The sequence below is a fragment of the Nicotiana attenuata genome, unplaced genomic scaffold, assembly GCF_001879085.1.
Source record: "Nicotiana attenuata strain UT unplaced genomic scaffold, NIATTr2, whole genome shotgun sequence".
NCBI lineage: Eukaryota > Viridiplantae > Streptophyta > Magnoliopsida > Solanales > Solanaceae > Nicotiana > Nicotiana attenuata.
The window spans coordinates 44,281-60,796 of NW_017671396.1; the positions used below are offsets into that span (position 1 = coordinate 44,281).

Here is a 16,516-nt window from a genome sequence, read left to right on the forward strand (position 1 = left end):
CAGCATGATTAACATATAAATAGAGTAAGACATGGGTAGTCAAGAATTAGCACACGACTCTAGCAAAAAATGAAGATAAAACGATACTGAATCAGTGAGAAAGATGCAAGTCTTGATGCGAACAGTCAAGATGAACACAAACACACAGAATTGATGTAAGTCTAGGTTGAGAAACTCAGTAGAAGCATATCAAGGCAAGGCAGTCACAAGAAATCACAAGAACTCAAAAGAAATATGAGAGTTAGTAAGTCATGCTAATACAACCAAACGAAGAACCCTAAAAATTAGGGTTTTCGACGTAGGCTAGTTAGGGTCAAGGAAGAACTCAACAAAATCAGTCAAAACACATATATACACTTAAAACCGGAAAGTGTTTCGAAGAAAAGATTTTCAAAAACCCTAGTTTAGGAAGATGACAAACCGCTCGAAAATCAGGAGATTTTCCATAAAACAAGTAAAATAAGTTCGATCCTTCTCGGATCTGTACAGATCTAAGAAGTTTAAGAGACGAAATTAGGGTTTTTATCAGAATAACTCGAATAGAGGAAAAAGATTAAACAAACGTTTGCGGATTAATACAAAAATCAGAAGAAATAAGCGTTTTCGAAAGGTGTTTAAGAACCCTAGTTCGAAGGTGAGAAGTTATTTTAGAAAAATCGGAAAAACCTTTGAGGAAAACAACAAAAGCTCATAATATACACAGATCTAAAAGAAATCAGAAAATCTTAAGAGTTAGGGTTTCAGAGAACCCAGAGAAGATGAGAGAACCTTAAAGTGTTACCTGTTTTAGCCGGAAAAACCATAGATCTTACTCAAATAGCCACGGATGGTCGGAAAATGGCGTGAAAGACCATGGATAGGAGTTGAACCGCTCCAGGTTCACTTGAGGACCTCAGGGTAGTGTTAAACCGGCGTGGGGGTGAAGCAGAGGCCATAAGATGATGAGAGGCCATGGTCTCCGGCGAGGGAGGTGACCGGAGAAGGTGGACAGGGTCCATCGGAGAGGAGGAGAGAAGAGAAGGTTCTAGAGAGAACCAGAGATAGAGAGAGGGAGTTAGAGAGGCCGGTTGAGAGAGAAATGAGAGGGGGAAATGAGAGATAGGGGGGTAGTCGTTAGGGTTTAATATGGTAAGGGGGGATCTGGACCGTTGATTAGAATTGATCAACGGTCCAGATTGGACCAGGGATTGGGTCGGGTATGGTTTGGGTTTGGGCTTGGGTCTGATGGTTATTTAATTGAGTTTGGGGTTGGTTTGATTTAGGTTATAATTTAAATAAGAGTAGCTACTTATTAAATACCCAACTAAATTAAATAAATAATTAATAAAAATGGCTAATAATTAGATAAAATAAAATTAAAGCTAAATAAGTGAAATTAAGGTAATTAGCTAATATGAAAAATATGAAATGACTGATTATTGAGTTAAAATATCATAAAGTGTACAATTAGGCTATAATTGCAAAATTATTGTAATAATAGCCAAACAATGCCGAATTGGCTAATTTGTGAAATAATTAAATCCTAATAGGATTAAAAATGATATATTGAGCTAAGAAATACTTTGAAATTACTTTTAATGCAATTTATGGATAATTATTGGATATAAAATACTGAATAAATTAGAAAATAAATTGATAATAATATGAAAAATTATGGAAAAATACCAATTATTATAAAAAGTAATTTTGAAGGCATATATGCAAATTTAAAAATAGTTTGAGGAAAAAATTGGGTATCAACACCATCACTTTTGGAGCTGCTCAGAAATGGCGCTGACCATGGTAAAAATAATGCCTTGGTCGCCATTTTTGGCCTATTAATGCGCCCCGAAAACCACTGGAGAGTAATTGCTGCTAGATTAGTCCCCTTGCTTGTTAATCTGTTGAAATCTTTCGAAAGGGAAGATATCATTACAGATTCTTTAGCAGTTTTATCAAGTCTTTGTGAAAGGCTTGATGGAACAGTGGTTGTTCTTTATGCTGGAGCTTTACCTATTATTATCGATGTTTTAAATTCGTGCAATTCAAGGACAACAAAGGAGCATTGTGTCTCATTGTTGCTGGCTTTGTGCATAAATGGTGGGGCAGATGCAGTTCCTGTTTTAGTAAAGAACTCATCTCTTATGGGAAATCACAGTGAATTTGGGGGAATTTACTATGTTGTTGAACTTTCATACAATATGTCTTTTGTATATTTTGTATCTGATTTATACATAGTAAAAATAAATTTCATACAACTAATTATATATTATACAATTTATCTACAACTCATCTACAACTTTCACACATTATTTCTACTCAGTTAAATATAACTCAATAACATACAACTTAAATACAAATTTTATACAAAATTTAAAACAATATGTGTGTATTTAGTATCTGATTTATACATAGTAAAAATAAATTTCATACAACTAATTATATATTATACAACTTATCTACAATTTTTATACATTATTTCTACTCAGTTAAATACAACTACAATAACATACAACTTAAATACAAAATTTATACAATATGTCTTTTGTATATTTTGTATCTGATTTATACATAGTAAAAACAAATTTCATACAACTAATTATATATTATACAACTTATCTACAATTTTTATACATTATTTCTACTCAGTTATAACAGCTACAATATCATACAACTTAAATATAATTTTTATGCAATGTTGTTCAACTTTCATACAATAGTTAAATAAATAAAAAAAATATATAAACAATAGAATACAATTTTTCTACAATTTTACTACAATTTCGTAAATATAATGTATATCATGTCGTCTTCTTCTTCTTCTTCTTCTTCTTCTTATTCGAGTTTCAATCTGAAATTTAGCCAAAACCAAGTCTAATCTTCACCAAAACCCCTCAAAGTTGAGATATAAACTCCAAATCATATTCCTAATTGTTTGCAACAATACCCAATCCAAACAAATAATGATTTTTGAAAACCCAAATTCGAATTCAAAGCTTCAAAGCTTTTTAATGGCTGTTAATGGTGGAATTGCTGCTCTCTTTTCCTTTGCTTTACATTACTAAAATTAGGGATTGAGAAATAGAGAGAGACGTAGAGAGAATTCTCAATTCTTTGCAACAACATCCAATTCAAACAAATAATGTTTTTTGAAAACCCAAATTCGAATTCAAAGCTTCAAAGCTTTTTAATGGTTGTCAATGGTGGAATCGTGGGCGGGTGCAAGATACGTGGGGGAGGGGGGTGGAATGTGGAGAGAGAAACGTGGGGGAGTGGAAGATATGTTAGAGTAATTTTAGGACACTAATTATTATCATTAATTCCCTCAAAACATAAATAAATGGTAATTGGGTATATAAAATGTAATTATAGTAAAACTTGAGTAGGGAGGGTAATATAGTTTTATATAGTGTATAGGAACGTAAAAATCTCAATCTCAAATCTCAAATCCCAAAACTAGCTCAATAGCTCGTTTTGGGCCAAAATATCACTATTATATTTTTTTAAAATCACCTCAAACTTTTGTATTTTATAAAAGAACCCACCATTTATTATTTTGTAATAATATTGCTTCGTCTCCACGGTCATCTGATAGTGTATCATGTAGTTCATTATAAAAATGATAATTTTGTACCAAATTTATTTATGTTCAGGACTATGGTTTACAATAATAATATGAATGTTATTGATAATGGTATTGTTGAGTATTTGTGATGTTTTTAGAATTTGTGGGTATAAGTCATGTTTCATTTTTTGTTTTCCAAAATAAATTTGCAAAATATGTTTTGAAAAGTGATGTCTAAAGTCTAAACACGTTTCATCTTCAAATCAAACTTCATCCAAATCAGATTTTTCAAAACAAATTTGGAAATCTATGGCCAAACGCTAGCAAAATTGTTTGGTACTCCATCTATTTCACCTTTTGGTTTTAATGAATGCAAAATATTGTTCATCTTTTTATAAAATTTTAAACTTTACATTTACATGAGTATTAGCTAATATTGAGAATGTCATACCAAAAATTTGATATTAGCTATATCCCATATAAGATTTGGTGTTATAATTCTAGGCGTGTTATCCCGAAATTACAATCGATGAATATCTATGCTTTGAACCAAATGGACCCTTGAATTATATTATACTTTACAGAAAGATGATGGGAGCTCACATTTAATATTCGTAATATATCTTTTACTTACCAAGTGGAGTATTCATTATTCTCCCAATTAAAAACTAATGAGTTATGTATTTCAAACCCTTTTTTTTAAACCTAGCTAACACAATTAAGTCTAAAAAGTTGAAAATTAAACAATAAATTTCTCATTTGCAACTATTATCAAGTTTAATATAATTTTATTAGTGTCCCTAATTGAACACAAAAGTAATATAATAAAAAAACTTTTAATTTCTTTGTTCATCATGGTGATAAATACACCCCCATCCTACACAGAGGAGAAGAAATTTAAAGGAAAAGAAACTTTCATTATTAGGAAGTGGCTCCCCTCCCCCTCCCGTTTTCTTTTTGAGAAACCCTAAACTGTCTCCCTTCATCAAAGAGAGAGAGAGAGAGACAGAAAAACCCTAGCCTCGAATTGATTTCTCGAACGCTAACAAATCGGCATACGCTGATTACTCCGATTGACTCCAACTGCAAAAAGGCGGAAGGAATTTAGGTTTTCTGTTGAGGAAAAATGGGGAAGAAGAAGAAGAGAGCATCCGATAAAGTATGGTGTTATTATTGTGACAGGGAATTTGATGATGAGAAGATTTTGGTTCAGCATCAAAAGGCTAAACACTTCAAATGCCATGTTTGCCATAAGAAGCTTTCCACTGCTGGTGGCATGGCCATTCACGTTCTTCAGGTTCACAAAGAGACCGTCAGCAAGTGCGTATTTTTTTTTTTTTTTGGAGTTTCTCTGATGATAATTCTGTAGCTACATTCTCAACTTTGCCCTTTTTAGCCCTCTGTTTTGATAAATGTCTTCTTGCATTCAATGTGGTATTTGTATGTTTTGCTGTCGCTGCTGTCAACATACTAGCTAAGTTTTGCCTTTAGCTCTTATATATTGATGATTAACTGATATTTGAAGTAAATACCTCTAAAATATTTTTTACAACAGTATAAATTTACCAATACCATAATAGAAGGAATGATATTTTCTATTAACTACCTGTATCCTCCCAACTGTGGCCAATTAACTCTGCCTACCAAGACTAAAACAGATGCATTTTTGAAGGATCCGACACGGGTGCGGCTACATTTTGGAGAGTCCACGCAACATAGCTCCTGAGTAGTAGGATGAACATAAGTAGTCTAAAAGGACGTCTTTCTTTTAATGTAATTTTTGGTACGATTAGGAAATACCCGTGTGTATAGATAATTTGGATAGGTAAGTAGGATTTCCTTCCATCTGTCTAAGCCTTGGTGGGTAAAGTTACTTGGTAATTGTGCTGACATGAGGTAGTAGGTATGTGGAAAAATAGCCGAGGTGCAAGATGGCTTAGACACAAATCTTATAAAAGAAAAGGTGATTGTTGATTAGATTCTACAGACTTTCCCAACTTGGCATGTGTACAACAACACAGTGGGATTCTACAAGTGGATCATGGGAGGGTAGTGTTTACGCAGACCTTATCCCTGCCTTGTGAGGGTAGAGATGTTGTTTCCAATAGACCCTCGACTGAAGGAAAGATGCAAAAGGACACAGTCACATGCAGTAATAACATCAAAGTAAGTAAGATAGCTAACGACGAAAGAAACAAAATGTAGTGAGAAAAATCTAGGAATAAGAAAATATGAGAATATACTAATATTACTGGTACGTACGATAGACATGCTCGACTACCTATTAACCTTTTATCCTAATTCTCGATCTCCACATCTTCCTAAAAGATCATGTCCGCTTATAGCTGAAGCAGCGCCACGTCCTGCCTTATCACCTCTCTCAATTACTTCTTAGACGTACCTTTACTTCTCCGCATATTCCCCATGGCCAACCTCTCACACCTCCTTATTGGAGCATCTGTGCATCTTCTCTTCACATGCCCGTACCATCTCAGCCTTGCTTTTCGCAACTTGTCCACCATGGAGGCCACTTCCACCTTGTCCCAAATATCTTCATTCCGAATTTCGTCTCAGCCTGGCATGTTGTATGAATGACAAAAACTTTACATGATTTATCCAAAAACAGTCAATTTGAGAGGTTTTACATTAACCAAATTGAATATTCTAGTAATTGAAATTATAATTTGTCTAAGAAGTCATAAGCCGTTCTTGTTATCCGGACCAAGCAAACCTTTAATTGGGCTATATCCATTGGCCTTTGTAAGGTCATAATGGAAAACTCTCTTATTTTAAGCAACTAACTTTAATCTCTTTTTCGATGTTCCCCACCTTTTTGCTCCATGTATAGATAAACGAATTGTCTTTGCTATAGAAATTTCACGTATTTTTTTGGTGGTTTTTTTATAGACGATATATCTTTAATTTATTTTATATTTGTGTAGAAATTGCCTTCGCCCTTTTTAAATTGTTATATGTCAAGATAGCTCTTCTTTCTTTATTCGTTATGTCATTTTTGAATTGGGTGGTGCCCTAAGGCTTTGGTGTATTGGTAAGAGCGCAATGCATAATGTGTGTGTTAGACGCACATCAAGGATTTGAACTCTTGTCGCACACAAAGGCCTAGTATTTAAGCGGAGAAGGGTAGAGGAAGATACCCATTATCTACCGAGTCTCAAGCTATGCGATGCTGGCCCTCGAAAATTTCTCAGTTATTAGAAAGATGTAGTTGTGTTTTAATTAGGTGGAGTACGTAGGTGGCAACTTGTCAAATTTTCTTTTATTTAGACACCTAATCTTGGGCTCGACCTATGAGCTCCTTATGTTCGAAAATGGGCCTTATTGAACATGTCCTCGTGACATGATATGCCATGTGTCTTCCACCCAAACTGACTGTGCTTTACCGAGAAAAATGGAGTTTTTGTTAGAAAAATTGAGGATCTCATCTCCAGATACAAAGGAGAACCCTTCTCCTTCTTTTCACTAGTTTTATTTGCCACATCAACAGTTAGTAACATCAGTGCACATTAGTTTGTTTCTGGAGCTTACCTTGTTATTAAGGGAAAGGGCTGCAAAGGGATTCTCCTAATAGAAGCTTTAGCCTTTGAACCTGAAACTACTTTTATGAGCTACCTCAGTATTGACGGACTTTAAGCGACAAAGCGATGCGAAGTGAGGATTCGCCGCTTCATGGTTGAAGCCATTTGCTTCGGATAAAGTGTGCGCTTCAAACAATGAAGCGCCCAAAGCGACCCCTACTAGAAATGGTCATTGAATCCGAGGAGTTAGATTCTTATAGGCACTACTGTATGTTGGATGTTGAAAATTAGTTATATTTAGCTCGACTTTGATTATTATAGTACTAAATCAATAATATATGGCATTTTCAATCTTTCTTGATCTACTGTATGTTGGATGTTGAAAATTAGTTATATTTAGCTCGACTTTGATTATTATAGTACTAAATCAATAATATATGGCATTTTCAATCTTTCTTGATTTTTGCTTCATGTCCCATGAGCCTTTTCGATGCCTTTTTGATGTTTTGGGCTTTTTGCTTTTAAGGATAGCGGTTCGTTCTATATATTTGGGCCTTGGTAAGCATCACTTTGAGAGACTTATGTTGGATCTAGGGAGAAGCAGTTGGAAGGAGAAAATGGAAATTTTAGTTGTATATGGGCCATGTGGAAAAAGAGGGAAGGGAACGAGTATAAACGATATACATGAGAAACATGTTGTTGGAACTAAAAAGTAACAGTAGAGTTGTTTGAATATGGTTTGAAGCACAAAATGGACACTTTATCGGTATGAAATGATGGTTCATGTGGATGGCTCATAACATCATGTAGATGTTGTGGAAAGAGAGATAAGTTGAGTTCTTAAGAAAAAATGTCTATTGATAGTACTTTACTTACCGATAAAAAAAAGTATCTCTAGATAGTATTAAATTCTCGCACCCAAGTGTGTGACCTAGTGGTCAATGAAGTGTGTGCATACCTTGGGGACCAGGTTAAATCCTAGCAGACACAAAAAATTAGGTGATTTCTTTTTCATAAGAGTCTCGTACTTGTTGCGGTGGGAGGTATGGATACATCTAACTTTTAAGCTCCTCGGAGCTATGGATTGGTTTTATACCTATTACTCGCTTGGTGTTAATTGTGATTTAAATACTTATTTACTCATAAATGGTTCTTTCTTTTATCAGTAAAAGCCTAAAGGAAAATTCCATTAGTAGCAAAACAACACTAAGGAGGTGCTAGGCCATTTTGCATCAGGATCATCAGCAAAAAGCAAAAACTGGCTAGCTCTCCTCTATAAGCATCACATATCCATGTAAAGATTCTATGTCTAACATAGAGCCTCATTTGCCCTACTCTATTTTACACCAAAAGGAAAAGAAAAAAAAAGATAGTTGATTTATATCTTCCAGACCGAATTAGAGTGACCTTCAAAACAACGTTGGTTCCTTTCGTTCCATAAGGTCCACCAAATGCAGGCTAGGATTGTGGTCCACTTCATAGTTTCTTTGTCTTTGCCTTTCCTGTATAGGCATTTTAGTAGGTCAAATATAGTCCTAGGCATCAGCATCACCAGCTGTAGCCCCGTTATACACAACATTACACAAAACAATGGCTTTTGTGAGGAAAGGGGAAAGAGAAGATTTGGAGATTTCCTTTCTGTGCTTTCAGGAGTGTATTTTTGTGAATACATATTTGGGTTTAAAGTTAAATGGAAGCGTTAACAAGAGTTAATTTGGAAGATTTTGATACATATGATGAGGCTTAAAAGGAGAAGTTTTGATTCTTCTTATAATTTACTAACTAATGGTGTCTTAGTAAAGTATGAGCTTCTTCCCCGTAAGCTGGTAGAAAAAGCTTCTTGGGAGATAGACTTGGATTATGATTGATGGGGATGGGTGAGCTTTAAGGTGAAGCAAAAGTATTCTTTTTCATTTAACTACCGGAGGATGATTTGTTTTTCAAAATCAACTCCCATCCCACAAACAGCGGGAAAGGAGGAGAAAGATTTTGCAGGGATAGAAATTGTACAAGAAATATTATTAATTATGGCTTCTGACATATATATGTTCTTCCATATATTCCAAAGGAAAATGAAGATATGCTATTTCAAATGATTAAAGGAAAATAAAGATTTTTATTGTAGAAAATGAAAATTTGCATTATGCTGCTTCTAGGATCCTCTTCCTCCTCGTTATTGGATTTCCTTGAGAACTTGCTTCTTTATGAGCTTCCTTCTTTAATCCCTCTATCAAGGTTGTTCATAAAAGTGTAACGAAAATTTATATCCAAGTGAGTGGGTATTTACTTTTGAATACAAGTTCGAGCAGATACCTTGAAAGATGTGTAAGCATATATTGCTGTTAATACGAATATTTAACACGAAAGCATAAAAGCTAGCTTGAAAATTGGTCATATTAAATAAGGAACAGTTGAGTTTTATTTTTCTCCTTTTGAAATTTATACAAAAAAAAAAAGAGTATCGTTATGTTAAGTAGTCATAATGTGACAGATGAAGAAAATTTAAACGTAAATTTTGTTGTGCAGCCTGTAAGGAATTCATGTCTATTAACTTTGAAACAGGAAAAAAATTATTTAACTTTTGGTTTTCTTGTCATGATATCCCTTTATGTGTACAACAACAGCAACGACCCAGTAAAATCCCACAAGTGGGGTCTGGGGAGGGTACTATGTACGCAGACCTTACCTCTACCCCGATGAGGTAGAGGATATCCCTTTATGTGTATTTTTTTTATTTGATTATTAACAAAATTATTTACTTTACCTAAAAAAATGCACCATGTAAAGTAGGTCAGTTTTTTGGTTATAATATAGGGAATAACACCAAAAAAATATGATATGCCAATGCCCGATATATTTTCATATTTTAGAATTTGCCTAATGTGAAGTTGTAGGAAGAATCATTTATTCTCTATATCAGAAGTTAAATTTTACAGTATAAGATCATTCTATTACCTTTTGATGAAGAGCTGTCTTGGTGCATAATCTCCAGCTATGCGTAGGGTTTGGGGAACTGCTGGGTTTTTTGTATGCAAACTTACCTTGCATTTCTGCAAAAGGATGTTTCGTCTACGGACACTTAAACCTTCTAAAACGAAAAGTCGGCAGACTCTTCTATTCTACTCTCTCTAGGGATACAGCTTGAATCCGAGATCTCTGGTCACACGGCGGCAATTTTTTCCGTTGCACCAAGGTTCCCCTTCTCTGTATCCATTAATGCAACTAAAAGAATTGTGAATGTCATACTGCATTGGATAGAGTAGGACACATTGGAAGTGTATGAACCATATAGGAGATTTTAAGACAAATCGTTGAGTATTGTAGTAAAACGGATCCAATGGAACAGAATGGATGTTAGGGATTTATATAGCAGACCCTAACTTGTTTGGGAGACATAGCTGTTGATGTTGGTGTATGCTACCTTAGGTCTACTGTGGATGGATGCTTCTGAGTTTTAAAGCAAGTTTTGACCTTGTCTTTCGACCCACTTATCTTTGTAAATTCTTAACTCTTCTTGCCGAATCATCTTGCCTGGTCAAACTACCAAGGAAGCATTGGCAGGGAGGAAGTGAGGAACCAATATGCTGATGATTGTTCGTGCTTTTTTTTTTTTTTTGCATTTTTTGTGAGGTGTTTTTTTTGCATTAAATGCATTAAGCAAGAGTATTTGGCTGTTACAGGGTACCGAATGCCAAAGCCGGCAGAGAGTCAACAGATATTGAAGTATATGGAATGCAAGGAATCCCACCTGATGTCTTAGCAGCTCACTATGGAGAGGAAGGTATGTGCTTTATAGTGATGTGCTTGATTTTGCCTTTGAGTGACATGGGGGAGCCCTATTGCTGAATTGTGACAAGTATAGAAGTTACTTTTGCATTCTTGTCTTGCTTGCTATACCATTGTGTTGTTATTATTGAATAGCAACTAATGTGGCGAGAATGTTTCCTTAACTTGGTTATAGGAATTTTAATTCAGGGTGTTGAAAACTTGAAATAGTGCTACTGAATTTCAGGGCATTAGTTTGAATATAGTTAAAGAAGTAGCTATCTGGAGCTTGTATCATACTCACTATTTTACTTCTATTTGGTGTTAAGTCTGTGTTTAAGTATGGGCACCTGACGAGCTCTGCTTCTGTTTAAGCCTGGAACTTGCAGAAATTGGAAGCTTGTTTTTAAGTTTTCAACCTTGCATCTTGCTAAACTAAAAGCAATTGATGTTCTGAATTCTCTACTTGCTGTCCTCTGGTTTTTATGTGTTTAAGCTTTTAGTACCTTTGTGTTTGAGCTTTTAGTGCCTTCCTTTATCTCATCTTTGAGTTAATATGAGCTTATTGCCTTTTCAGCTTTCTGCAAATCTTTTCCATAGATGCTGCTATAGTTATTTGTTCTGGCTTCTATGCTTTCATAACTACATAAACCTAAGTTTGTTTTCTCAATGGATTTTATTTTTCTGTAGATGATGAGGCCCCAGCAAAAACTGCCAAAGTGGACATTCCGTCATCCCAGTATGTTGGTGGTGCAATTCCAGGATACCCTCCCCGGGCACCTTTTGGTGCAATGCCACCACTGTATGTACTCATGGAATGTTCAAATTTCCTTGTGCTTGAATAAATTAGGATACTTTCAAGCGTATGTTCTGCTTGAATAAGTTTTGTTTAAGATGGAATCTGTCATTCATGTCGGTTTATCAGTATCAAAGAGTATATTCGTTGAATAAGTTTCTGTGTGTAAGACAGAATAAATGCAAAGAAAATTCGTACTTCTTGAAAAAGAAAAACTTTTACAATTTTGACTAGTAAATAACACAGGTATCAATAGAAAATAAGCGAACCAACTATTTCTTTTTAAGAAGATAGACTTATAATCAGCTGCTGATGCTTGCATCAGGGTAGGCTGCCTACATTGCACCCCCTTGGGTGCGGCCCTCACCCGAACCCTACGTGAACGGGGGGGATAGTTCATGCACCGGGCTGCCCTTTTAAGATAGACTTAAGATATTCCAATATGGAGCCCATCCCGAGCCAGTGATTTAGCATTACTCTTTTTGTACTAAAGTTTAGTTCTTTTATAGGAGTAGTCGATTCTGGTCTTTTTGAGGACTACAAATTGCTTTTACTTATGCCCAGAAGGATGGGAAGGGAGGACTACTGCTTGCTTTGTTTTTTCTATTCTTGGATTACCTAACGTTTCTTGATTTCTTCTGAAAGATTGCTATGTTAAGATTAGTGTTGGTCAAATGAGCCGAATAATGAATATATGAGATTAGGAATCAAGCTCTTCAATATAGTATATCCCAGCTCTGACTTTGTTATAGTTATGACTGATTGTGTGGCATACCTAAAGTTTGTCAAGAATTGGTCTGTAAAGAGTTCTAGCGCTAGTTTTTCAGGTGTCCAGCAACTTGGGTTTCAGTATTGAAGTTGAACCGTTTCTTCCTTGTTATACTTAGCATTCTGGCATATAGATAAAACAGAATTTTGTCTCCAAGGGATGACTGATTAGTTGAGGGATAGAAGTAACAATCTTTGAAATTCCATGTTTGAATCCCATCTACAACACTGATATGAACCGCCACGGAAGCACCTATGCTTGTGGGCTGTCACTGACTAATTGGTGGACTAGTCGAGGAGACCGTTGTCCCAAAATAAAAAAGATAATAGGGAAAATTTTAGCCCTGGCATTTATATCTTTTTCTCAACCTTTTCTTCTACATTATGTTGTTTTTTGGCATGCTTTGAATTTATTAACTTATAATCAGCACATCTAATAGGTATATAAATTCTTACAGGGATCAGATTTTCAAAAAAAAATTCTTACATGGATCTTGCCTGTTTGTGCAGCTATAATCCTGCTGTGCCGATGCCTCCCGCTGGTTGGCCAGCCCCCCCTCGACCCCAACCTTGGTATCCACAATATCCTGCTGTCTCGGCTCCACCTCCTGCACCGATGGGTCTGCCGCAACAACCATTATTTCCTGTGCAAAATGTGAGACCTCCAATGCCAGCTATTGCACCACCAACGCTTGTCAGTCCTCCAGGCCTCCCAGCATCTACCCCACCTGTTCCCATGTCTCAGCCCTTATTTCCTGTTGTTCCTAATAACAACAACCTTGCCCAAAGTTCACCATTTTCAGCTCCAATGCTGCCAACAAGTGTGCCGTTGAGCTCTGCAGCTGAAGCAAAGAACTTAATTGACCCAAACATGGGCAACAACGCTCCTGCCACCATTGGTTATCAGATTTCAGGTATTCAAGGTCTTCTGTTGTAATATTTCATCCATTGTGTTAAAGGGCTGACACTTTCGACATGGTTCTTGTTGGGAATTTACTTATTACCAATTTGCTGTTGTGACCCCAGATAGGATAAGCAACTCTGTTCTGATCCATTAGTAAGAAATAGTATTCCCTGATTGTTTTTGGAATTGAAATGCAAAGCCTGTTTGTTGTCCTTGATTCTTTCCAAACTTTGTGAAGTAGTTTTGGCATCTTGCAGAGAATTTATTAGTTGCTTAGATGAGGTGATAATGCGAACTTTATTTGATGCACATGCACGTATATTTCGGTGAGAAATCAGGAAAAAAGTGGGAAGTCCATGGTGTCAGATTATTTTGTTGGTTTTAACCTTATAATACAATATTTAGTGTTGACTGTGGCAATTAATTTAGGTGTCATAAAACTCTTGTATGGAGCCATGGGTGGAAAAAACGGGACAAAAGGATTCTTAGGTGCAGTTTTTTTTATATTGATGAATTTTGACATTCGAAGCTGTCGGTCTTACAGTCTTTGTACAGCATGCATTAACCTGAATACTTGTGGAAGACGAGAAAAGAACATCCTATTTCTTCCTCAGATAATGTTTTCCGTTAAATATTATGCAAGTTATCTTGCCTGATTCTCTACTCTGATAGAGTTTTTGTTGAGTGGTAGAGTTTGATTTATGCTTTTATCTGTCAAGTCTTGGCTATATGAGTAATACTTTTGTAAGAATCAAGGCTCATATAGAACGTGGAAAAGTTCTCTTCATTTCTCATTTCATTTACTCTTTTCTGCAGCCCCAGCACCAGTAAATTCACATTCTTATGCCTCTGGCCCGAATACCAGTGGGCCCTCATATGGCCCACCACCTGTTATTGCAAACAAAGTTCCAGCTAATCAACCAGCAACAAATGAGGTCTACTTAGTTTGGGATGATGAGGCCATGTCCATGGTCAGTAGTCTTTCCGTTTTAATAAATGTAATTAATGTCTTACAGTTAATTTGTCATACTAAGTGTGGATGTGAAATATTTGCAGGAGGAAAGAAGAATGTCCTTACCAAAGTATCAGGTGCATGATGAGACTAGCCAGGTAAGTTATAATTACCTAATACTAGTATTCCTTCCTATGGCTATGGATGTGGCCTTGAGTTATACATTTGTCCAGATGGCTGGTGTTAGTTTCATTTCTCAGATTCAGTTGTTTACTATTGTTTCATATTCGTAAAGCAAATTTGTAAGTCTTTCCCTTCTCCTTCATCTTGTTGAAAATAGCTAGTACTCTTGCATGAGTATCTGATAATCCATCAATTATACTGTATGTTTCAACCCCATTAATTGATGGGCTTCTTTATCTTCTCTTGGCCATTCTCCGGTTGGCAAGCAATCCCAACAGTTTTATGGTCATCAAAGATTCAAGTATGTATCTTCATCATCTTTTGCTGGTAGTTAAGGTAATATGACATTTCTGACTACTATGCTGCCACCCACTCAAGGAATCTCCAACTAGCATCACACAAGAATAAGAACAGCGTGTATGTGTTAGTTCTTGGAAATTGCCTTTTCTGCTGTAGTTACATGTTCTCCTTGACTTTGACCTTAAAATGAGTTGGGTTTGGGTGAGCAAGCATAGACTCTACAGATATTTGCAAATTACTTTGATTATGTTATAGATATTTATGGTCGAACAGTGGTTCAAATTTGGCCCAGGTCAGATTCTTTTGCCAAATTCAGAAAAAGCAGGCTATGTTTTTGACTCATACATCGTCTTAATAACCTTTGAGTTTCTATCCTAAAATTTCCTGTCTGTCGTTCCTTCTTTCAGATGACTTCAATAGATGCGGCAATAGACAGAAGAATATCAGAAAGCAGACTTGCAGGGCGCATGGCTTTTTAGACCTCGTCATTTTGCTCTGGTTGGCTGGGCGCTCGTGCAACTGTAGGAAAATGTTCTAACTTTAAAGAAGTTTAATTTGAGAAGATTTGCCTTTCGTCTGGATTCATAGGATGGTTTAGATGTTGTATTCTTTGTGAAAAAAACATATTGACAAGAGCATTCATTTTTACTTGAGTTGGAAAGGAATTTGAAATGGAGCGCACACATATGACAGAGTGGTTTAGCTGGGATATATAACCTGTACTGCATTTCGCTTTCAAGACAGTTATTGCCTTTCTCAATTCATTTGTGTAGATCTTCTTGGAAAAATCATCTTTACAATAGTAAATAACTTGAACAAAGTTCCTCGTGCATGCTCGATTTTCTAAAGGTTCAGTGCTCAAAGGGAAGTGACCGATCCAACCACTTTTTCGTAAATTTATCGGGACACAATTTGTTTCGAGGTGGAAACCTGTATAAATGTACGCAAAAATACTTAGGAGTCGTTTGGTAGGGTATATAAGAATAGTGCGGAATAAAGTGTATTAGTAATGCAAGCATTAGTTATGCAGATATTATTTTTTATCTATTGTTTGATGTGGTGTATTAAAATTATAATGCATTGCATAATTTTTGAGAAAAATAGTTGTTTACAAAAATGCCCTCCATATTCTCTAGATTTAAGGGACTTTAAGGACAATTTTATCTTTAACCATACTAATGCATGCATTAATAGCCTTGGTATAACTAATACTATGGTTTTCTATGCATTACTTATACATAGGATAATACCAAGTGCAGTTATATACAAGTTGAAAAAATGTACCAAACAATATTAGTAATGCATAGAGCTCATGCTTGCATTATATTTTCTAATACCTCCTACCAAACGACTCCTTAATTTATAACGTCTAAATCTGTAATTGACACTGTCAGACGGTTAGCTTTTGGCCACTTCTGTCAACTATCTGCTATTTGCTTGCTGCATTTGGCATGTTAATGGTGTTAATTTATTACTGGATTTGCTTTTTGATTCGTGGATTTCCGTTTTTGCTTGCTTGTCAGATATCATATCTTCTTTATACCATTGCTTGTATACTTGCCCGCCAAGACTCGACTAAAGATTCGCAAGAATGGTAGTGGGATAGATGATTTATTTCAGTAATTCTGCTCTTTTTCTACATTTGTGTAAAATATCATTATTAGGTGTGAGAAATTTATGCAGGTTCTGATTGTCTTTCCACATAGTATGCGAGTCCGGAATTAAAGTGTGGTTCTTTTGGACTCAAAGAACCATAATATGTGGAAAA

The 16,516-nt window shown here is 35.6% G+C and overlaps 1 protein-coding gene across 2 annotated transcripts; it reads left to right on the plus strand.

Moving 5' to 3' along the window:
* The first annotated feature begins 4,424 nt into the window (after window positions 1-4,424).
* Window positions 4,425-15,508, plus strand: LOC109208036 (protein SUPPRESSOR OF FRI 4). Of its 2 annotated transcripts, XM_019371035.1 has the most exons (7): window positions 4,426-4,864; window positions 10,761-10,861; window positions 11,536-11,647; window positions 12,920-13,323; window positions 14,130-14,284; window positions 14,370-14,423; window positions 15,156-15,508. In XM_019371035.1, exons 1-7 carry the CDS (start codon window positions 4,671-4,673, stop codon window positions 15,225-15,227), a joined length of 1,092 nt encoding a protein of 363 aa, XP_019226580.1. In that variant the 5' UTR covers window positions 4,426-4,670; the 3' UTR covers window positions 15,228-15,508. The 2 variants fall into 2 exon arrangements, with proteins under 2 accessions (XP_019226579.1, XP_019226580.1); XM_019371034.1 differs by having other exon boundaries at window positions 4,425-4,864; window positions 14,370-15,508.
* The last annotated feature ends 1,008 nt before the right edge of the window (window positions 15,509-16,516 follow it).